The sequence below is a fragment of the Monodelphis domestica genome, chromosome 4 (genome assembly GCF_027887165.1).
Source record: "Monodelphis domestica isolate mMonDom1 chromosome 4, mMonDom1.pri, whole genome shotgun sequence".
Classification (NCBI taxonomy): domain Eukaryota; kingdom Metazoa; phylum Chordata; class Mammalia; order Didelphimorphia; family Didelphidae; genus Monodelphis; species Monodelphis domestica.
Genome location: NC_077230.1, coordinates 399,206,011 through 399,229,217, shown reverse-complemented (window position 1 = coordinate 399,229,217; position 23,207 = coordinate 399,206,011). Strand labels below are relative to the sequence as shown.

General features: G+C 40.5%; 1 protein-coding gene across 2 annotated transcripts; it reads left to right on the top strand.

Annotated features, from left to right (window-relative positions):
• Window positions 1-15,669: 15,669 nt before the first annotated feature.
• On the top strand, window positions 15,670-22,827 carry TARDBP (TAR DNA binding protein). 2 transcript variants are annotated; one of them, XM_007491435.3, is made up of 6 exons: window positions 15,670-16,020; window positions 17,213-17,465; window positions 18,809-18,972; window positions 19,619-19,759; window positions 20,265-20,435; window positions 20,891-22,827. In XM_007491435.3, the coding sequence occupies exons 2-6, from the start codon at window positions 17,228-17,230 to the stop codon at window positions 21,419-21,421; spliced, it is 1,245 nt and encodes a 414-aa protein (XP_007491497.1). In that variant the 5' UTR covers window positions 15,670-16,020; window positions 17,213-17,227; the 3' UTR covers window positions 21,422-22,827. The 2 variants fall into 2 exon arrangements, with proteins under 2 accessions (XP_007491497.1, XP_016277609.1); XM_016422123.2 differs by lacking the exon at window positions 15,670-16,020 and adding an exon at window positions 16,365-16,387.
• The last annotated feature ends 380 nt before the right edge of the window (window positions 22,828-23,207 follow it).

Here is a 23,207-nt window from a genome sequence, read left to right as displayed (position 1 = left end):
TATGGTAGGCGGCTAATAAAAGTTAGTTATTTGCTAAAGCTCTTAGAAATGGACTAAACAGGGGGCAATTAGATGACTCAGAAATGAAAGCCAGGCCTAGAGATGGGAGATCTTGGGTTCAAATCTTGCTTCAGACACTTCCTAGCTGTGTGAACCTGGGCAAATCACTCATCCCCCATTGTTTACTGGTTGTTTGTCTTCTTCTTTGAAACCAATAGACAGCATCAATTCTAAAACTGAAGGTAAAGTTTTTTGTTTTTTTTAATAAACTAAACATCCTCCTGGACATGGGCTAGTAGTGTTGTCTTATTAATCTAAGGCCATATTTTCCATCCTCTTTGCCACTAAGCCACGGGGCACTTACCAGACAGCAGCTGAGGGGCACTTCATCTGCATCTTTCTGCTGGTTCTTCTCTCACCCATTCTAAGCTCAGGAAGAGAATTTATCCAGTTGCCATGGATAGACCCAACAGGCTAAATGAAAACTCAACACCTCTCCCCTCACCCCCTATCCCACATTTGCAAATCATTCCTAGGTGGGAAAATCCAAAGTTCAGAATGTCACCTAGATGTTGGAAAACACAGAGGAGAGAGAGGCAGAGACAGAAGGACAGAGAAAGAGAGGAGGGAAAGGAGAGAGGGAGAAGGGGAGGGAGAGAGAGTGAGTGAAAAGGGGAGAGGCAGAAAGAGAAACAGAGACAGAGAGAGATAGAGACACAGAGAGACAGAGACACAGAGAGGGACAGAGAGAGGGCGGGGGAGGGAGAGAGAGACAGAGACAGAGAGAGAGGCAGAGAGAGGGATGGAGAAAGAAAGAGACACAGAGTGGGGAGAGAAAGAGAGAGACAGAGAAAGAGAAAAAGAGACAGAGAAAGGGGAAGGGGGGAAGAGGGGAGAGAAAGACAGAGACAGAGAGAGGAGCAGAGAAAGAGAGAGAGACAGAGAGACAGAGAGAGACAGACAGAGAGACAGAGACACAGAGAGAGAGAGACAGACAGAGAGACAGAGACAGAGAGACAGAGAGAGACAGAGAAAGAGAGACAGAGAGAGAGACAGAGAGAGAAGACAAACAGACAGACAGACAGAGACAGAGAGAGACAGAGACAGAGAGAGAGAGAGAGAGAGAGAGAGAGAGAGAGAGAGAGAGAGAGAGAGAGAAACCAATTCCACTTTGGCGAGATTGTTTGCTTTAGCTTCAAGAGCACTTGAAATAATAATAATGAGGAAGATGATAATAAAGTAATTCCTCAGAGCTCTCACATCTGAATTGTTCTACACTTACTCAACAAAAGTTTACGAAACAGGAACCAAGAAGCTAAAAGGGACCTGGGTGGCTATATTCTAGATAAAGGGGTCCATGAACCCATGGGTACTTCATAGATTTCTGGGTAATTGGAAGAGGAGGGGACATGAACTTGTTAGTATAATTGTAAGGAGAGCTGGGCTGTGTACTATTTCTTTCCATTCTCCCATCTTTGAAGATGGCCTCTCAATTTTGTCAAATAAATAGGATCATAGATTTAGAGTTGGAAGGGATATCAGAGGTCATCTAGTCTTTTTTAACAAATAAAGAAACCGAGGCCCAGAGAGACTCTATCTTGTTCAAAATCACCCAGAGCTAGGTTTTGAACCCAGGCGCTCTGACTGCATCTCCAGCATTCTTCTTGCTAGGCCACATTGCCTCAAATGATTGATAATTAAAAGGCAATATATTTTAAGATCTATAAAGTCTCAGTTGTCTTATCTATTCTCATCTAGATCCCAGGATTTGTCATCATTCTATATACTTGCTTGACTTACCCAGAAAATGCAAGCTAGCACTGAATGACTTAAAAATGCAGAAATATGTTCAAGAATTAGAGAGGATAAATGGTTAAAGAATATGAAAATACAATTTTCAAAAGAGGAAACATTAATTCTTAATAATTACCTGGAAAAATGTACAACATCATAAATGCTACTCTCGCTTCGAAGGTACAATTTTATTTGGTAGAAATGGATTGATTTAGTTGATGCCCCAGTCTTGTGTGAGTGACAGGACTGGAATTGGAGAATCAGACAGACAGACAGAGACAGAGACAGACAGACAGACAGACAGACAGACAGACAGACAGAAGGAAAGAGAAAGATCCTACACCCTGCTGACTTCTGGTTTCCAACCTCTCTTCAGGCTGCTGAAGGAAGAGAAAGACTTCAGGAAAAAAAACCAATATGAGAGGAACTGGCAATTCCTATCCCCAGCTTGCTAAAGACTTCAGGGAATTTTACTAAAGGAAATGGGGACTCTTTTGGTTGAGCTGAATTATCTCAGAAGCAGGGGGTAACAGACTAGAATTCTATCTATTTCCTCCCTTAAATATTATCATTCCGGGGATGTACTAAACTCTTGATCTTTTGTCAGTTGGTCATTCGATAAACATTTATGAAGCTTACTATGTGCCAGCACTTGACTCTAATAAGCATGGGGATACAAAAAGAAGCAAAATCTATTGCAAAAATGTATAACGTGGAAATGGGTATCAAGTGATAACACATGGATAACCCAGTGGAATTGCTTATCAACTTTGGGAAGAGGGGAGGAAAGAAAATGAATCTTGTAAACATGGAAAAGTATTTAAAAAATAAAATTTTTAAGCAAAACAAAAAAAGAAGCAAAAAAACAATTTCTACACTCAAGAGTTCATAGTCTAATGGCAGAGACAAAAGCAGACAAATGGGTACAAACAAGCTATGAACCGAATAAATAAGAAATAAATAAGGGAAGGAAGACACTAGACCTAAGGGGCTGAGAAAGGCTTCCAGTAGAAGATGGGAATTTAGTTGGGACTTAAAGGAAGCCAGAGAAACAAATAGGTAAGTGGAGATGAGGAGGGAGAGTGTTCTAGGCAGGAAGGACAGTCCAAGGATATGCCTAGATTTAAGAGCTAGAGAATCTCATTTGTGTACCAGTCGAGAGGCCAGGGTCACTGGATTGAAGAGTATGTGGAGGAGCGTAAGATGTAAGAAGCCTGGAAAGGTAGGATGGGACTAGATTACAAAAGGCTTTGAATGTCAAATAGCTTGTATTTGATCCTGAAGGTAATAGGGAGCCATTGAAGTTCATCCAGATGTCTATTCTTGTTTCACTGCAAGTCAAATATGGACAAACTCATGTTGTTTAATTATTTTTTTTGGTCATGTCTGATTCTTCATGACCCCATTTAGAATTTTCTTGGCAAAAACCACTGGAGTGGGGGGCAGCTGGGTGGCTCAATGGATTGAGAGCCAGTCCTAGAGACGAGAGGTCCTGGGTTCAAATCTGGTCTTGGGCACTTCCTAGCTGTGTGACCCTGGGCAGGTCACTTGACCTCCATTGCCTAGTTCTTACCTCTCTTCTGCCTTAAAGCCAATATATAATAGAATGCATTGTATTGATTCTAAGACAGAAGGTAAGGGTTTAAAAAAAAGCATGTATCATTTCTTTCTTGGACTCATTTTACAGATTAGGAAACTGAGGCAACTGGGGTTAAGGACTTATCCAGGGTAACAGAGCTAGTAAGTGTTTGAGTCGAACTCAAATCTTCTTGATTCCAGTCCCTGCACTCTATCCACGGTACCATCTAGCTGCCCCAATTCATAAGGACAAAAATTATCTACAAGGGTAAAACAGCACCCATAAAACTTTTGCCATACTAACAACTGAAAAGAAGAAACATAAAACAACTCTGAGATACCCCCTCACATCAATCAAATTAATAAAGATAATTGAAAAACAGGGATGGAGGAGGGGTGGGGCAGGCTATAGATAAACAGGTATACTCATTCATTGTTGGTGGAATTGCAAACCCACATAATTTCTTTGTAGGTCACTCTGGCAGTATGAAAACTCCAAAAATACCATAAAAAAAAAACTCCAAAAAAACCATACCCTTTGATGCAATAATTCTATTGTTGGATCATATCCAGAAGAGAATTTTCAAAAACAGAACTAAAGGTTTTTCAGAGCAGCATTATACGTGTTTATAAAACAAAGTGTGCAATAATAAGGAAATGTTTAAATAGATTGTGACATATTAATGCAATGGCAATTAAGACCCATGAGTATTAGAAATACAGAGAAATCTGGAACTATATGAAATAATGCAAATAAAAAAAAAGCCAAACTGGTAGAACAGGACAGAGGTGTACTGACTCGAATCACATAAGAGAAGGGAAGAATGACTAAACAATGGTTCGTGATGCAATCAGTTAGTCACTAAACATTTATTAAGTTCCACCAAACACAAAATGGTACAAAATTTAGAGAATACAAAAAGAGACAAAAGATGGACCCTACCCTCACAGTCTAATGGGGGGGGGACAAAAGCAAGGAAATATTGTTGATAGGATAAATGGGAAGCGATTATGAGAGGGGGAGGCACTAAAATTAAGAGTGATGGGGGAAGGTTTCTCATAGAAGACGGTATTTTAGTTAAGACTTAAAGGGAGGGGAGGAGGTAGAGCATTCCAGGCAGCAGGGACAGCCAAAAAGAATGCCTGGAGGGAAGAGATGGGGGCATCTTGTTCATGGAACAGCCAGGAGGCCAATGTCATTGGATCAAAGAAATCGGAACATCAGAGGATTTTACTTTTGGTCCTGTGAGGTGACAGGGAGCCACTGGAATTTATTGTGTGAAGGGTGACACTGTCAGATCTGGGAGTTAGGGAATTTAGATTTCCTAAATTTAGATTTCCTAAATTTAGGAAAACCACTCAATGTGGGATGGATGGGCGTGAGGAGAGACTTGAGGCAGGCAGACCCAGACTTGTAGTGCCTGAAAAGTTATAACATGTTCTATGTTGAAATTCATTTATTTAAATGTGAACAGTTACAAAGCAAGTTTAACTAGAAGTAGTGAAGTTTAATTATCTTTTATAAAAAAAGATTAGGGAGAAGAACCTCAGTATCTTCTCATTACTCCCTCCCACAGCCCAAGATGCAATAAATTCAGGAACTCATTTTGTTCGTGGGCTTGTTTTGTTTTGTTTTCCAGTTGGAATGGTCACCAGGCACATGAAAGCTTTGGAGTTCTCTGCCCCCACTTCTTTCCCTCCTTTGCTTAGACCTCTCAATTTCCCTTATTCACTCTAATGCCAGGGAGTTCTTCCTTTAATCCCCCTTCTCCCAGGCAACACTCAAACATTTACTGGTTTGTTAGGAAATGCCCAAGAAGATTGGATGTGACTTTTATGGATGCAAGCGAGGTCTAATGGTCACAAATCACCAGGGTATGTCAGCTGTGAAGCCCCCTACCAGGCCAGAGAGAAGCAAGTGAGAAAGTGATGTTTTGCTGGGTGAGAGCTCTGAGGGGCTCCTTAGGGATCTTTGAGCCCTCTCATTCTTAAAAGGGCCACTGGACATTTGACCCCTTCCCACAAAGCTTCACACAGGAACGCTAAGATTAGAAGCCCCGAGGAGACTGAGGAACCCATCCATCCTTGCCCCAAAGTCCCTAAACCTCAAAAGAGAAAAGAAAAGAGAATCCAAAAGTTGGTTTCATAGTTCCAGTCCAAACTCTTCATTTGGAATCAAGATGGCGGCTTAGTAGCAACAAAAGGCAAAACCATTCTAACTATCCTTCCATACCAATCTTTATTCAAACCCCTTGTTTTACAGAGGAAGAAACTGAAGCCCAGAGATAAAAGAATTTATATTCCAGGTCACACAAATAATTAGTGGCAGAGGCAAGATTCAAACTCAGGACTCCTAAATCCAAATCCACCATTATTTCCATTGTACCTCATTGCCTCCCCTAATTCACGAAATCTACCCCATTGACATTTTCCCCAAAATTATTTATATGTTTTACTGCTCTGGAAGCTTGGGTCCCAGTTATACTTTTAGAATTCTTTTGCCTCTCTGATTCTCAGTCTGCTCATCTACAAAATGGGCTAATAATAATACCTGCATGGTTGAAAGGAGATAAGATATATCAATTACTTTGCAAACCTCTAAAGCACTACCCAAGGATCAGCTTTTGATCACACACATGAGTTGGAAGGCTTCTTCCATTACAGATGAGGAAACAGACTTCAAGGAGGTTAGGCAGCCTGTCTAAAACCACCCAGTGATAAGAATAGAATTTGAACTCGGGTCCTCTGACTCTTACATATTGTCAGGTATAGCCCCTATTGTGCCCTTAAGTACAGTTTTTGTCTCTCTCTTTCTCTCTGTTTAGTCAACTTGAAAATTATTTTTCAACGGCTTTTGCACAATAAATGTAAATCACTGGGTGTTGGCCATATATGTATATTATCACACCCACACTAGGTTTTCATCATGGGTTTATTAATACCCTCCCTCTCTTTCAAATAAGAACTTGCAAAATTCTTTTTAAACTAGATGTTATTTTGTGTGCTGAACTATTTTCCGCCCACTCCTAAAAACAGAAACTGTGGACTCACTCATTGGCTTCCTTTCATATGCCGAGAGCAAAGGTCAGGTTCCCAAAGCTTTTTAAATTTGCTGATCTCTAGGAGAAATGAGGCCATTTTGCAGATGAAGAAACCGGAATTTGATTCAGCAAACATTTATTAGGCACCAACTGTACACAAGGTATTCAAACCAACAAACATTCATTAGACACTGATGGATGCAAGGCATTTGCTTCTGCAAACATTTATTAGGCACCAACTGCATTCAAAGCATTCTATTCAGCAGACTTTTATTAGATACTGACTATGGAAGGCGTTCCCTTCTGCAAACATTTATCAGGCACCAACTGTATACAAAGCACACAATTCAGCAAACATTTATTAGATACTATGTAAAAGGGATTTTTTTTATTTAAGCATTTTTCCATGGTTACATGATTCATGTTCTTTCCCTCCCCAAGAGGGATTTTTAAAAATCTACTTTACATTTTCTGTATGTATTGGCAAACCAGCTAATTTATCAGTACATAAATCCAGGGCGGATATTTAAAATAGACAGTGAGTTGGACCTAAAACTGAATAGGAGGGAAAGGGTGGGCTGGATTATTTGGGGGGAAATTCTACTGTGTTTTTAATGATCCTCAATTCAAAGACCTCTTTTAAGAGAAGAAATGTTCTGCCAGTGGACTGTATGGTTGTGAATTGTGGAGAATAAAATGTTAAGCAACAGAGTTCTGAGTTTGAAAAATCAGCTGATTGATTAAGCTAGCAATAATCAATAAATTAATGGACGGTGATCTCTTAGGGGGATCAGAGACAAAACATAGTCTTGGAACATTTAAATTCAGCTTGAAAGATCATTATTCAGCCCTCCCTTGAACAGCAAAAGACTTGATACCTAATGAGGAGATGGGGGAATATTTTCTAGGGGTGGTGGGGAAAGTTCCAAGGAATAAGGTCTGGGTTATAAGATTCCTGTAAATCCTGGGATCTAGATATGGGAGAATTAAATCTGATCTGCCTAAGTTTTGAACACTGTAGTTTGTTTCTTTTTCTTCTTCTTTTTAAACCTTTACCTTCAGTCTTAGAATCAATACTGAATATTTGTTTCAAGGCAGAAGGAATAGGCAATTAGGGCAAAGTGACTTGCCCAGGGTCACACAGCTAGAAAGTGTCTGCATCCAGATCTGAACCCAATACCCCCTGTCTCCAGGTGTGGTTCACTATCTGTTGAGTCATCTAGCTGTCTCCCATATCTCATTTCAATGGAGGAAACCAAGGATGAGAGGCTGCCAAATTTCTAGCTGAGGTCAGTTCTGTTTTTCTTAATCCTAATTATCCCAATTTTAGAAGATATTCTGGAACAAGGAATGCAAAGATACTTCTAGGCTTGTATAAAAGTTCTTTCTAAGTTTGGTTAGAGAGACAGGAAATGTTTGGAGACAAAAGCAATGTTGCAGATTAATATTAGAAATCAAATGATACAATATTAAAAATAATTTTCATCTGAATCATAGAACATTCTAATTTCTGAAGAATCAAAATTATGGGTGACCCAAAGAACAATGGTGGGAGTAAGTAGACCATAATATATTTCTATGCAGGAAGTAGATTCATGGACATACATTATTAGCTAATGGGTAAAGCATTTGACCTGGAGACAGGAAGACCTGAATTCAGATATGGCCTCTGACACTTCCCAGTTGTGTGACCCTGGGTAAATCACTTTACTGCTATCTGCCCCAGTTTCTTCAACTATAAAATGGGAGTAATATTAGCACCTACCTCACAGTGTTATTGTGAAAATCAAATGAGGTAATATTTGTAAAGCATTTAGTACAGTGATGGCAAACCTTTTAGAGACTGAGTGCCCAAACTATAACCCTCATGCCGCATGTGAGCCCCCTGCCTTACCCCAGTCAGGAGCGGGAAGAACTGCTCTCATTTGGCTGCTAGGCAGAGAGACCAGCAATGGGAGAAATGTCCTCAGGTGTGCATGAAGAGGAGGAAGGGAGCGGCCTCCTCTGGCACATATGCCATAGGTTTGCCAACACAGACTTAGCACAGTGCTTGGCATATGGTAGGTGCTTAATACATATCTATTTCCTTCCCTATTTCTCCCACCCATCCACCTCCCAACCCCAGAAATGGACAACCAAAAAAGGAGGTAGAATATTTGTGAATCCACATTAATGAGATCCTGGATCTATAGAAGTTTTAAGATAAATATAAGACACTAAAGTCCAAACAGTCCCTGTCCTCAAGAAACTTACATTTGATTGAGGGGATTAACAATATGCCCACATAGATCATATGAAGAGGAAGCTTGAGAAACTTGGAATAGTTTCCTGGAGGAGCTATGCCTTGAAGGAAAAGGATTCTGAGTGGCAAAGATAAGCCCTAGAGGATGCCTATTACAAATGCAGAGGCTAGAGGTGGGATGCTGAGTTCAGAGAACAGCTATCATTCCATTTTGGCTGGAAGTATAGAGTATGTAAAGGGGAATGGGGTAAATTAAGAATGGAAGAATACACTGGAGTCGAATTGTGGAAGATCTCAAATGCCAAGCTAAAAAATTTATTTTTATTTATTGTTTATTTATTTATTATTCTCATTTTCTCCTAGTGTAATAGTGAGTCACAAGGGTTTTAGAGCAAGGGAGAGGGGCATGATCAGACCTTTGACTCTGGAAGAGTATTCTGGTCACTGTATGGAAAATGAATTGGAACTATTACAAAGGTCCACTGACAAGTAATAAGAGCCTGCCAGTAGCTGCTTGAATGGAATAAAGAGAATGGAGTAGATATAAATAAATAATTAAATTAATAAATGAATGAATGAATAAATCAATAAACAAATAAATACATACAAACATATAGGTAAGATCCATAGAACTTTGTAATTGATTGGATCTCCTGGGAAAGCATTATGGATGACTCCAAGGTCACAAAACTGGGTGATTGGGAGGATGGGAGTGATGTGGGTTGCCATGCAGACAGGTTGGAGTAGGGATGCTGAGAGGTTGCTATAGAGATGTAGGCAGGAGTTCTGCAACTGGCCAATCAGCATGGGCACAGCAAACTAGGGACTTTCCCTCCTTGGAGTCTACATAGAATCTGGCAAAAAATAACCTGAAGTTACCCCAGGGTGTTTAGCATATCTTTAGCATCTCATTTGCATTGTACTTTGCTTCTCCAGTGGGGAAACAAGGTGAATCATGGGTAAGACCATGCAGTCCAAGGAGAACTATGGGTCTTTACATCAGTTCCTTGGGAACAGCAAGGCAACAACCACCCAAACAAATGACCTCTTCCTTAGTAATTAATCAAGATAAAAAGCAATCCTGAAAATCTCTTGGGGCCCTTTTCATCACCAGGGCCATTCCACTACCTTCCTCCCTTTCTCAATAAATCTTGTTTCCCCTCCATGGAGAATGTCTAAATCATTAATTTTATGGACAAGATCCTAATCTTTCCCCCTATTAGTTCTCCCAAAAGAAATGGGAAAGAACAGCTAGGTGGCTCAGTGGATAGAGAGCCAAGCCTAGAGATAGGAGGTTCTGGGTTCAAATGTGGTCTCAGACACCTCCTAGCTATGTGACCTTAGACAAGTCACTTAATCCTGTTTGCCTCAGTTTCCTCACCTGTCAAATGAGCTGGAAATGGCAAGCCACTCTAATTTCTTTAACAAGAAAACCCCAAATGGGGTCACCAAGAGTCTGACACACCTGAACAAGCAACTAATTTATTTTTTCTCTCTCTCATCTCCACCCCCTCCTACACACACATGCACACACGCATACACACATACAAAACTATGTAACACATATGAATTGTCAAACAAAACAAATTCCTTCCTAGACCATGTCTAAGAATACATGTCTCTGGGTTGATGGAGATATGATTGTGGATGTAGACTCTAAGCAATCACCCTAATGCAAATATTAATAATATGGAAATGGATCTTGATCAATGACACATGTAGAATTGGAACCAGTGGAATTGCTTGTTGGTCACAGGGGGCAGGGAGGGAAGAACATCATGTAACCATGAGAAAATACGCTAAATTAATTAATTAATTAAAAATTTTCAAATTAAAAATAGAGGTTATCAAACAATAAAAATAAAATACATGCCTCTGCATGAGAGGGACCATCATCAAAATCTGAGATTGTGTTGTATTTCAATAGAATGACATCTATCAAAATGACATCTGAAGGGGCAGCGGGTAGCTCAGTGGATTGAGAGTCAGCCCTAGAGATGGGAGGTCCTAGGTTCAAATCTGACCTCAGGTACTTCCCAGCTGTGTGACCCTGGGCAAGTCACTTGGCCCCCATTGCCTAACCCTTACCACTCTTCTGCCTTGGAGCCAATACACAGTATTGACTCTAAGACAGAAGGTAAAGGTTTAAAAAAAAATGGCATCTGATACCAGGATGATCATTTTAAAAAGCATTCTAGGAAATTTTAGAGAAAACTGTGGTATTAGGGCCCAATCAGGGCTTACAATCATAGAGAAGAAATTGGCAGATATCTAAGACTTAGAAAGGTTTTAAAATTTAGTCATACTGAAATTTGGCAAAATGCACTTCGTTGATTTTTAAATAAATAAAATGAAAGCATCTAGCAAAAATTAAAATAAAAATACATTCTGAATGTCCATAACCTCTGTCAGGGTATGTGTGGCATGTTTCATTATGAAAGATCATCAATTAGGCACAGCTGGGTAGCACAGTGAATAGAGAACCAGTCCAGGAGTTGGGAGGATCTGGATTCAAATCTGGCCTCAGATACTTCCTAGTTGTGCGACCATGGGCAAAGCACTTGACTCCAGTTGCCTAACTCTTAGAATTGATAGAAGACAGAAGATAAGGGTTAAAAAAAAAAAGACCACCTATTCAGAGAAATCTAATTCAAATCCTTTCTTTTACAGACGAGAAAACTGAGACCCAGCATGATTTAATGAGCTTCCCAAGATGGCACAAATGATAAGATTGAGCCAGGATTGGATTCCTGATTCTGTGTCTCTGGATAGGACATGTTTCTCCTCTCACCATTCTGCCTACTTTGGACAACAAGGGAGTAGCCAAAGCTACAGAGAAGTTTAGAAGAATGAGGACCAAGTACCAGTCATTGGATTTAGTGGTTTAGAACTTGCTGATTAGATTGGATTTGATTGGCTTCTGATTGGATTTGGTTCTGGTAGAATGCTGACTGCATGCCAATGCTCATTCCTAGGGTCCCCATCACCAATTCAAACTCAATTGAGAAACTATCCATTTGATTCTGGTATTGATATATGGCATATAGGTCTAATTAGGAATGTCCCCTCCCATATCTGGCATTGATTATCTCTGCTCTACTAAGCCTACCTTTAAAGAATAAAACTTCCCACACGGGGAACTTGGCCATGGGGGGGGGGGGTAGCTTTGTTTTTGCCTCTTTATTACACCACATAGTAATAAAGCTCTTGTTTGTTCTAGTTTCCCATCTACTAATTTTCCTGTATATCTTCTAACCTGGAGTAGTGCTCTATTCTGTGCCATCAAGTCAATAAACATACACACACACACACACACACACACACACACACACACACACACACACATATACACATATGTGTAATATAGACATATTATTACCCTTATTCCCTACTCTGTGCTCAAACACTTTGGATCTGGCTTTCAGCCTTGCCACTCTGAGATCTCTCCCGCTCTAGGGTCACATAGCTAGGAAATATCTGAGACAAGATTTGAACCCAGAACCTCTGGGTTCAATGCCTGGTTCTCAAGTCACTTACCCACCTCATGGCCCCCATACAGGGTTGCTATTGTATAAATTATTCTCCTGGTTCTCTATATTCAATTCCTTATCAGGTTATAAAAAAGCTTCATAGTTATTTATTCATTTTTAAATTTTCATCTTATATGTTTATTTTTATGTTAGAGTATAAATTATTTTTCTGGTTCTGCTCACTTTCCCCTGCAGCTTCATATAACTCTTTCCAGGTCAATTGGAGTCATCTATTTCCTCATTTCTTTTCACATAATGGTTATTCCATCACCTTCATATACCACTTATTCAGAAATTTCCAACTGATGGGCATCCAGGGTTTTTTTGTTTGTTTGTTTGTTTGTTTGTTTGTTTGTATGTGGGTTTTTTGGTGGGGATATCGGCTATATACATTTTTGTAGCTAAAAGACTTTTTCCTTTTTACAATGGTACAGTTGGATCAAAGGGCACTGGCTATTTAGTAACTTTTTGAACCTAACTCCGAATCAATTTCTGCTGTGGGGTGGGCCAGCCTCCCACAGGGGATGGGGTCTTGGAGGTGAGACAGTGTCAGCAAAATGATGGACAGCTTTCACATTCAACCCAGAGCACAGGTTTCACAGGATAAACTGCTCCGCCTTGGCTGAGGCCTGGCTTTATTTTATACCCTCATGATCACACATCTACTTGGCACACAGTTTCATTCTCAACACACATGTTTCCATGGAAACTAACAACAGATAGAATCTCAGAATCACTTTAATTTGCATTTCTCTAATTAGTAGTGATTAGGAACATTTTTTATCTGGCTATAGATAGCCAGAACTCTGTTCATTGACTCAGACCATTTATCAACTAGGGAATGGCTCTTATTCTTATAAATTTAAATCAGTTCCTTACATATCTTGGCAATGAAACTTTCATCAGAGAAACTTGCTACAAAGAATTTTTTTTCCCCCAGTTAAATTTCCCTTTTTAAGTGCAAGATAGGGAAAGTAAGTCTACATAATAGTTTATCTGAAAAGGATCTGGGACTAAAAACCCAGACAAGAAAAGGAATGTAATCTTAGGCTCTCTTAAAAAAGGCAGAAAGTCCAAGAGGAGGGATACCCAAGTCTGGCTGTTCTTTCTCTGGTCAGACCACATGTGCAGTCATGTCCAGTTCAGTTTAGAAAAGGGGGACCATAATATTGAAGAGCTCCTGATGTTTGAGGATCAGGTAAAGGAACTGGGAATGTAGAAAACTTGAGGGTGTGAGGGGCAGATAATTGGGGCCACTCCACACCGATTGGAATGAGGGCTCTTTGAGTTTGACGAAATTTGATCAGTTTCTCCCACCTATTTTAATTACTTTATTTGGCAACAAATGCCTCTCTAAATGAATGATTATATGGTCATCTCATGTCTCCATTAGGCAAAGGAAACTCATTGAATAAGGTTTATGTGTTCAAAGGAGGTTTATCAAAGTAGATCCTTTACAAGAGATTCACATAGATCTCCAGAACTATGTCCCATATTGGGACAACCAGACAAAATGGAAGCTCCTAAACTGGCTTCCAGCTTTCCCTTTTTATATAGGGAAAGTTACATCTCTGGCATGTATTGGAGATGTTCTCTCTTTTTTCTCAGAGATTTCAGGATGGTGATTGGTAGAGTAAGATGTTATTTGTTATCTCAATTCCTTTCAGATCTTTGAGGGCAATTATTGGTTAAAGGTGATGAGAGTATGGGATAGAAAACTTTCCTGATTTGCCCAAGGTTAGTTAATAGGGAGATTATGAAGTGTCTTATCAGTGATGCCAGGTGCTTATCTTTTTGTTCCTTTTGAAAATTTGGTTATAGATTTCTCATAGATTCTTTTAGGCTCAAATTGACTCTTTCTGTTCTGGAAGATTCTCCTGAGAAAAAAACAGAAGAAAAGAGAACACCTTGTGGAAATTGTGGAAATTCTTTGGAATCTGTAGTTTTCATTGTCTGATGAGATGTCTGGAACTTCCAAATGCATTTCTGGAGGTTCTGAGTACAATGATTATGAGCTAAGCAATATTTTTGCTTTGAAGCAGACAACAGTAGTGAGAGACTCCCCCAAGTCTCTGGATATTGGCTAAATATCCCATGTTATGGTCCCCTCCGGAGAGAATTCTCTTGATACCCTTGCCTTGAACAAAGTCATTTTGAACTAGAATGGGGATATTTTTAAAATAAGCTTATGTTTTATTTTGTTACGGGGGTTAAACTACCTTAAAAGATTCATCTGAACATTTACAGCAATATCCCAGTGTTGTTTTTCTAGGATTTCAGAATACTTTCAGGATATAGTTCAGGATAATTGAGGAAATTTCAGGATAAAGTATCATAGATTCATTACCTACATGGAAATTCCAGAATGGAATATGACGTTAAATGTCTACACCAGGACCAGCTTAGGTTTTAGAAAAAGTTTATCCAAGCCTGGTTATTTTTTTTAAATCAATGAATATTGTTGAAACAACATAAAAAAAGTTGATAGCCACCCCCAAATTTGATTTGGGAAATTGGCTTCTTGAGATGAAATCTTATGGGGCCATCATGGATGGGATTCATTGAATAGAATGATTCATGATGTCAGCAGCCATATGTGGTCAATGAACAGCAGTGAAATTCTTTCTCAAGTGAAAGAGCAACTCTTGGCATTGCAGACAATATATATAACAATCCTGGGCAACCAGGAGGGGTTGTTTGTTTGAATCAATCAATCAAGTCTTCACAGCTGCCCCTTGAGCTCAGGTGTGTTCCAGGAATAGCCTGATGTCCAAAGACGGATCCCTTACTCAGGATGCGGCAGTTCCAGGTGCGGGTCTGCAACCATTCTTCTTTACCATTTTTCTGTCTTAAGAGTTGTTATTAAGAGAAAATAGGGGTTTTTAAACCGCTATATCATTGTACAGATGAGGGAACTGAGGCAGTGTTGATCTGAATAAAACCGCTGCCAAGTAGTTATGATAAAAAGGTCTTTAATTTGGGATAGATTGTAATAATCTGGGAGTCTTCACAGATCTGGAGCACTAGGAAAAGGGGAAAGGGTGTTTTAATGCATCCAGGATGCACAGCCTTGAGAAGACTTTAAATGAGCTGTTTGACATCCATAGTCTGGATCAGAGACCTTGGACGTGGTGGGGAAAGGTGGGGAGTTTGCACTCTCAGGCAATACTTTCTTAAACTTTCGTCTTGAACAAAACTAAAGAGTTTGAAGAGTGGGAGAAAAGGAAGAAGCGCATTCTAGGTTTGGAGCACAGGATAAGCAAAATCCCGGAAGTTGCCCGCAGCGAGGCCAGGCGAGCCTGTCACATGGGCCAAGGCGGTAGCAGCGCCCGAGCCGCGCCTCCGTTGCACCTGCCGGTGGGGTCAGCAGCGAGTACAGGAAGGTAACACAGCGTCCGCTCCTCCCGCCAGCTCTCGCGCTTGCGTGCTCCGAAAGGGCGCGAGTTCCCTCCCGACCCTGTGCGTCGGTTGGTCAGGCTGAACCATGTGTCCCACTGCGCGTGGGGGAAGCTGATCCGCCGCTGCCGCCATCGCTTGTCTCTCGTTGGCCTCTTGGACCATGAGCACGCGCTCCGAACCCGACTCGCATCTTTTCACGCCGTTTCTAGATGCCAAGGCAACGGTATAGGGCTCGAGTTGGGGTCGCGAGTCCCCGCGACCAGGCGTTTCCCCCCACGCGCGTGCTCCCGGTGAGCCGGCCCGACGTCCAGCGAGGGGAGGAGGCAGCTCGAGCGCCATTTTGTCGGAGCGCAGCGGCGGCGGTGTCGGCGGCGGTACCAGGAGTATCCTGTGTTCCACTCGCTCGCCTGTCCGGGGCCCAGCGGCGGCCGCGCGGGTAAGTTTCGGGTTCCCCGGTGCAGTGCCGGGCTGGCCCGGAGGCGGTGGGGGGAGAACAGGACCTGGCCTCGGCTTCGTCCTGTCTGGGCCTCGCCTGCTCGGGCCGGGCCTGGGCCGGAGTTGGAGCGGCGGGAGGGGGGTGGCGGGGAGCCGCTGCGGGGGGAGGGGAGCCCGAGCCAAGCCCACGTGTCGGTGACGCCGCGCCCGCGGGCCCGTGACCATGGTTACCTGCCTGAGCCGGCCGCGTGCCGCCCGCGGGCCTCAGCCTATGCTGAGGCCCGGTCGGAGGAGCAGTTTGGCCCCACCAGACGACCCCATTACCGGGGTTCCGGGTTGGGGGGAGGTCCGCTGTCAGCGACCGGGAGGTAGGCTTAACTTCCTTGGGCAGACAGGGAAACCGAGACAGCTTCAGGCTCACGGGCGGTCAGGCAGGTAGTTAAGAAACTATTTTGGGGCACTATTCGGAAAGATCCACATAAACAAAAGCGCCCAGAGGAGCTCCTAGTCTTAGACGGCCTCCCGGATGGACGGTAGAACTGGGGGGCAAGCTCGAGGCCCCCCGGATTCGGTGCTTGTTACTGTCCCAGGGACCTGGGGAAGTCACGTTGAAGAACCGCAACTCCCTCGAGTTCTAGCTTTCCAGTGTATTCAATTTGTAGAAATGGGAGAATTGGGGCTGGACATCACCTTAAGTGATGGCACCAGAACTCAGCTGCCTTCTTTTTGGTTATTGTTATTTAATCTTACTTATCCTTTTTGATTCGATACTTTCTATTGGTTCCTAGGCAGAAAAGGGGTAGGTGCCAGGCAGTGGGGGTTAAGTGACTTGCCCAGGGTCACACAGCTAGAAGTGTCTGTGAGGTCAGATTAGAACCAAGTACCCCCAATCTCCAGACTTGGTTCTCAATCCACTAAGCCTCCTAGCTGCCCTCCCACATTACTTTCTAATGTCAGAGTTGGGTTTTGAGTTCAGGTCTTCTCATTCTAAGATTTTCAGCTTCCAGGCTGATGAGAAAATTTAACCTTGACCCTTCACCAGTCCTCTCTTTATTTTTTGTTAGTCTTAGTATAGTGATAGGTTTCTGATATAGCAAGGGGGTAGTTATCCCCATGGAAGCAACTATTTGGTTGTTACTGCCATAAAAGTTACTGTGATGAAAAGTGTCTTTTATTCATGTCTCTGCTATCAGGGATATTAAGTGAAGATGTCTGAATATATTCGGGTAACTGAAGATGAAAATGATGAGCCCATCGAGATTCCATCAGAAGATGATGGTACAGTGTTGCTGTCCACAGTTACTGCTCAGTTTCCAGGAGCATGTGGGCTCCGCTACCGCAATCCAGTGTCTCAGTGTATGAGAGGTGTACGCCTCGTAGAAGGAATTCTGCATGCTCCTGATGCTGGCTGGGGAAATCTGGTATATGTTGTCAACTACCCAAAAGGTTTGTGGATATTGTGTCCTGGCAATTTTTGTGTCATTTGGTGATACAAATTTTGAACATCTTCAAAGAAAATACTGCATCTTTTGAGATAGGCCCCCATTAAAAGAGATAGTTGATATCTTTTCATCTACGTGAGCATCTGTTCAACAGTAAAATGTCACATTATTAAAGAAATGCTTTTCACTTTCAACACAGCTGTTTGAATAAAGCCATCAAGCTTTAATTGTAGCAACATTAATGTAGCAACAAAGCAACAGAAATGTTTTGTATAGTTTATTTGTTTAATTTCTCAACAACTCTGGGAAGAGGGATAGTACAAAATATAGTATCCCTATGTAGTATAATGGAAGTGACTGGCTCAAGTTCTCAAAGTAGTTGGGAAACGAAAGTCCTCTATTTTATCTGGTTTTCTGACTCCCTACATTCTGTGAATTTTAAGTGAAGACCTTTAGGAATTCTAGTTTGAGTGACAGGGTAATACTGAACTATGAGCATAATCAGTTTGCTCTTCATAAGTTGGTGCTGTTAAAGTGTTTAAAACTTAAATGATTTAAATCTTTTTTCTTGGTAAAGTCTTATTTGTTCTCTTAATTTGCTTTAGCAAATCTTTTGAAAAAGGACAAAAGTCCGATACATGTTCAAAAAGTTTTAAACTTATGGGAAGCAATTGTTTTATTGTGCTGATTCTCTCTTCTTTACCTTTTATGGTTTAGATGCTAAATCTCCAGAGAGGTAAGAAGACATGAGAAAGATGGCATACTACTTAAAGTTGACCGGTGGCCATCCATTATGGGTTTCAGATGGTTTAGTAGTTTTCACTCACTAATTTTTTGCATGTCTTTTCAAATACTTCATATCTTTCTAGACATGACTATATACCAAAGTTGGCCTGGACATGAAAAGTGCTTTAATGGCACTATCTAGAAAGCTTGAATCTCCTTTTCATCAGCACGTTTAGTTTTCTGGCACATCATTTTGAAGGATTAGCTAGAACTTATCGTGCTTAGCCAGATTCCTATGCAGAAACAGTCATTGAGGTTTTTTCCCCATTCCATACTTTTATAAGGAAAATGTTCTTGAGAACCAGGTGATATTCCTCAAGATGTAGATAGTGCTGCTAGGTATTGCAGAATGAGAGGTTGGGATCAGTAGTACCAGAAAATCCAGCACAACGGCTTTTTGTACAAAGATTTTGTAAGTACAGATTGTATTTTCAATGGATTAACTATCCCTTTGAGGGAGTAGCCTCTTTATCTCAAAAACTCAGCAGATAGTATCATGTGGATATCATAGTTTGTTTCAGAGTAAATATTTCTGAAAAAAATTTTGCTCAATTTGTTCAGATAACAAAAGGAAAATGGATGAAACAGATGCTTCATCAGCAGTCAAAGTGAAAAGAGCTGTGCAGAAGACCTCTGATTTAATAGTCTTGGGTCTACCCTGGAAAACAACGGAGCAGGATCTAAAAGAATATTTCAGCACTTTTGGAGAAGTCCTTATGGTGCAGGTAAAACTTGCTTTTGCTTAATCAAAATTTATGCTGCCTCTACATTCTCTTCCCAATGAATAAGATCTCTGGCATTTCCATCAGCGTTATTTGAGTCATCCTTCATGTCCAATACACATTTCCTGTGTTGAAATATACAAAAGAACCTGGAGGGTCCACTTTCTCTGTTTTCTGCTTTAGGTACATAAATGGCAGTATTTGAGTACAGTAAAATCTCATTATTACAAAGTGAATGGGTCATGCATCATGTCATGCTATAAAAAATGGGTCTTATAAAAGCCACTTGTCCTAAACATTTTATTGAGAGAATGGGGAACTTGATTCTCTTTCACTTAAGTAATTATAGGAAGCGAAAATAGTGTCAAGAGAGACAGAGAGACCCAAAGATTAAATATAAATGCTCAAACATGACTTTGACTTTGCAAAATCGACAGTGTCTGTTTAAATGTTCTGTTCAGGATTAATTTGAGGTTCTGCACATTGTTTGTAGCCATACTTTGTTTCATAACAATATTGTTATGAATCCCTTTTCCCAATTACTGTCATCTAGCACTGTCTTCTTTTGCTTTAGCTTTTGTGATTGGATACAATATTTTTATTTGTGCCTGTAATTTTATTGGTGTGGCTTTAAAAACTTTTTTTTTAGGTCAAGAAAGACATTAAAACTGGTCATTCGAAAGGATTTGGTTTTGTTCGTTTTACGGAATATGAAACGCAGGTGAAAGTAATGTCACAGCGCCACATGATAGATGGACGGTGGTGTGACTGTAAACTTCCTAATTCCAAGGTACTTTTCTCTTTTTTTTCCTTGTATTATAGAACCTTTTTTTTTTAAACTTGTAATTTCAATGGAGATAAAAAAAAAAAACCCTCCCCCAATAAAAAGGCATTAAGCCCAAGTTTTGCCTTTAACTATCCTTTTCCTTCTTTGGGGGCTCCAGGACCTTTGTTTACACATACTTAGTGACAATTAGAATGCATTTCATTTCATTTCATTAGAAAGACCTACCTTATTCATTTGGGACACCTACTTTCTGCCAGACCATTACTAAATAGTAAGTCTTGCTAGAATCTAGACATGTTCCCAAAATTTAGAGTTAGATTCTACATAGAAACTTTTCAAGGGAAAGGCCTCATAATTGGGAAAACACGGTCTTCATCATCATACATAAGGGGTACCCAGCAGATCAGCCAAATAACCTTTGACATTCTCAGCCATGAACTTTATAAAGTACATTCTTTAAGTTGTTGGCAGTTTCTCATTTGCTCTTTTCTTGTGTGGTTTGGCTTAGCAAAGCCCAGATGAGCCCTTGAGAAGCAGAAAGGTATTTGTCGGGCGCTGTACAGAAGACATGACTGCTGATGAGTTGCGGCAGTTTTTTTGCCAGTATGGAGAAGTAGTAGATGTCTTCATTCCCAAACCATTCAGGGCCTTTGCCTTTGTTACATTTGCAGATGATCAGGTATTTTTCTTTTTTTAACTTCAATATTTTAGTCCCTGCTAATTAGGTAATTTTTTTCATGAACTTTATTCATCCAGCTGTTTGCCATGCTTAGGAAGATCTCTTGGCTTTAATATAAAATATTAAATGTGAGGTGCTAGTTGTTAAACTGTATTTTTTTAAAGTAATTGATAATTATTTGTGTAGTATAACACTGTTGTGAATGTTAAAATTCTGCAAATGCATGCATTTCAAATGATGGCAGTATTATGATGTCTTCTGAAAACAAATTAACCAGAAAATCTGCTGCTTTTACTAAAGCTTATTTTTAAAAAGGTGTTTTTTAATAGCATGGGATTAGGGAGAGCTTTTTTCTTACGTTAAGTAATGGTTTTAAGTCTTGACTTTAATACTGTTTTCTAACCATTCAAAAGCAGAATTTAACTTCTTCTATTTGCATCCCTTATTTCTTATAGGTTGCCCAATCTCTTTGTGGAGAGGACTTGATCATTAAAGGAATCAGCGTACATATATCCAATGCTGAACCTAAGCATAATAGCAATAGGCAGTTAGAAAGAAGTGGAAGATTTGGTGGTAATCCAGGTGGCTTTGGAAATCAGGGTGGGTTTGGTAACAGTAGAGGGGGTGGAGCTGGTTTGGGAAACAACCAAGGTAGTAACATGGGTGGAGGGATGAATTTTGGAGCTTTCAGCATCAACCCTGCTATGATGGCTGCAGCCCAGGCAGCACTACAGAGCAGCTGGGGTATGATGGGCATGTTAGCTAGTCAACAGAACCAGTCAGGCCCATCAGGCAATAACCAAAGTCAAGGCAATATGCAGAGGGAACCCAACCAGGCTTTTGGTTCTGGAAATAACTCGTATAGTGGCTCTAACTCTGGTGCGGCAATTGGTTGGGGTTCAGCATCAAATGCAGGATCAGGAAGTGGGTTTAATGGAGGCTTTGGTTCAAGCATGGATTCCAAATCATCAGGTTGGGGAATGTAGACAGTTCTGATACTGTGGTGGGAATTAAATTTTTCTAAACTCATGGTAAGTATATTGTAAAATACATATGTACTAAAATTTTCAGAATCAGTTTGTTTGGTGTGCAGTATATTCAGCAGTATTTTTGACATTTTTCTTTAGGAAAAGAGGAAAAAAATTAAAGGAATTTTATAAGTTTTTGTTACATAAAGGGTTGAAATACTGAATGGTTGAAAGTGAACTGCTATTTGCCTGATGGGTAAACTTAACACACTACAATTGATTATAAAAAAAAAATTTTTTTTCTCCTGTGATATTTTATCTTGGACTTCTCAACAAGTGAATTTCTTTGCATGTTCAAAATGGAAACCATTAGTCAGAACTACATTCTCCTTGTTTTAATTTGATCCCCACCATACAGATTTTTCCTTAGAAAAACCTCCAATCTGGAGAACATGGTGTCATGATGTTGGTTTTTTTTGTTTTTGTTTTGTTTTTGTTTTCGTTTTTTAACACTGTCTCTCCTCATATACTAAAGTACGATATGAAGGCTTCATTTAATCTCTGCAGTTCATCTCATTTCAAATGTTTATGGAAGAAGCACTTCATTGAAAGTAGTGCTGTAAATATTCCGCCATAGGAATACTTCTGTCTACATGCTTTCTCATTCAAGAATACTTCCTCACCCTGCACATGCTGCGTCTTTGACGGTGGGTGTCCCATTTTTATCCGCTACTCTTTATTTCATGGAGTCGTATCAACGCTATGAACGCAAGGCTGTGATTATGGAACCAGAAGGCTGTTTGAACTTCTGAAACCTTGTGTGGGATTGATGGTGGTGCCGAGGCATGAGAGGATGGTATGAGCGAGAAACAGGAGAGAGCGCGTGCAGAGACTTGGTGGTGCATTGAACTTGGCGAGATGTGTCTCTCGATCCTGTGGCTTTGGTGAGAGAGTGTGCAGAGAGCAATGATAGCAAGTAATGTACGAATGTTTCTTGCATTCAAAGGACATCCACATGTGTTGGAAGACTTTTAAGTGAGTTCTCTTCCTAGTTAACCAACTAGTTGAATGTGTTAAGTGAAATGAATTATTTGTATTTTTCCCCTTTTGTCAACTGCTGTGAATGCTGTATGGTGTGTGTTCTTTTCTGTTAATGATATGTAAGTGTGGTAATGTGACCTGAAGATGATGGGGGCTGTGACTGGGAACATTGACTGAGCTTGTGGTGTGCTTTGCAGGGTTTCTTTGAAGCAGAGTCCACCAGTGAGCTCAGGGTGTGTCTCAAAGAAAGGGTGGAAGGAAGTTCTAATGTCTGTAAGATACCCCTAAGAATGCTGTTTGCTGCAGTTCTGTGTTCTGTGCTTGGATGCTTTTTAGAAGATTTGTCAATGTTGGAAATTCTTAAATAAAACTGATTTAAATAATATGTGTCTTTGTTTTGCAGCCCTGAATGCAAAGAATTCATAGCAGTTAATTCCCCTTTTTTGGCCCTTTTGAGATGGAACTTTCATAAAAGTTTCTTGGCAATAGTTCATTTTGCTTCAAATAAACATGTTTGAAAAGTTGTCTCAAGTCAAATGGATTCATCACCTGTCATGCATTGACACCTGATAACCCAGACTTAATTGCTATTTGTTCTTGCATTGTCCAAAATGAGTTTTTTTTTTTGTATTTTTTTTAAATCTAGTTTTTAATGAGTCTGGGTGACCTCACCTAAAATGGTAAGCAGTACCCTCCCATTTTCCTTAGTGCCTCTGCACAGTCGGTGATATTACACAGTTTGTATGAGTATCCACTTTGGGGA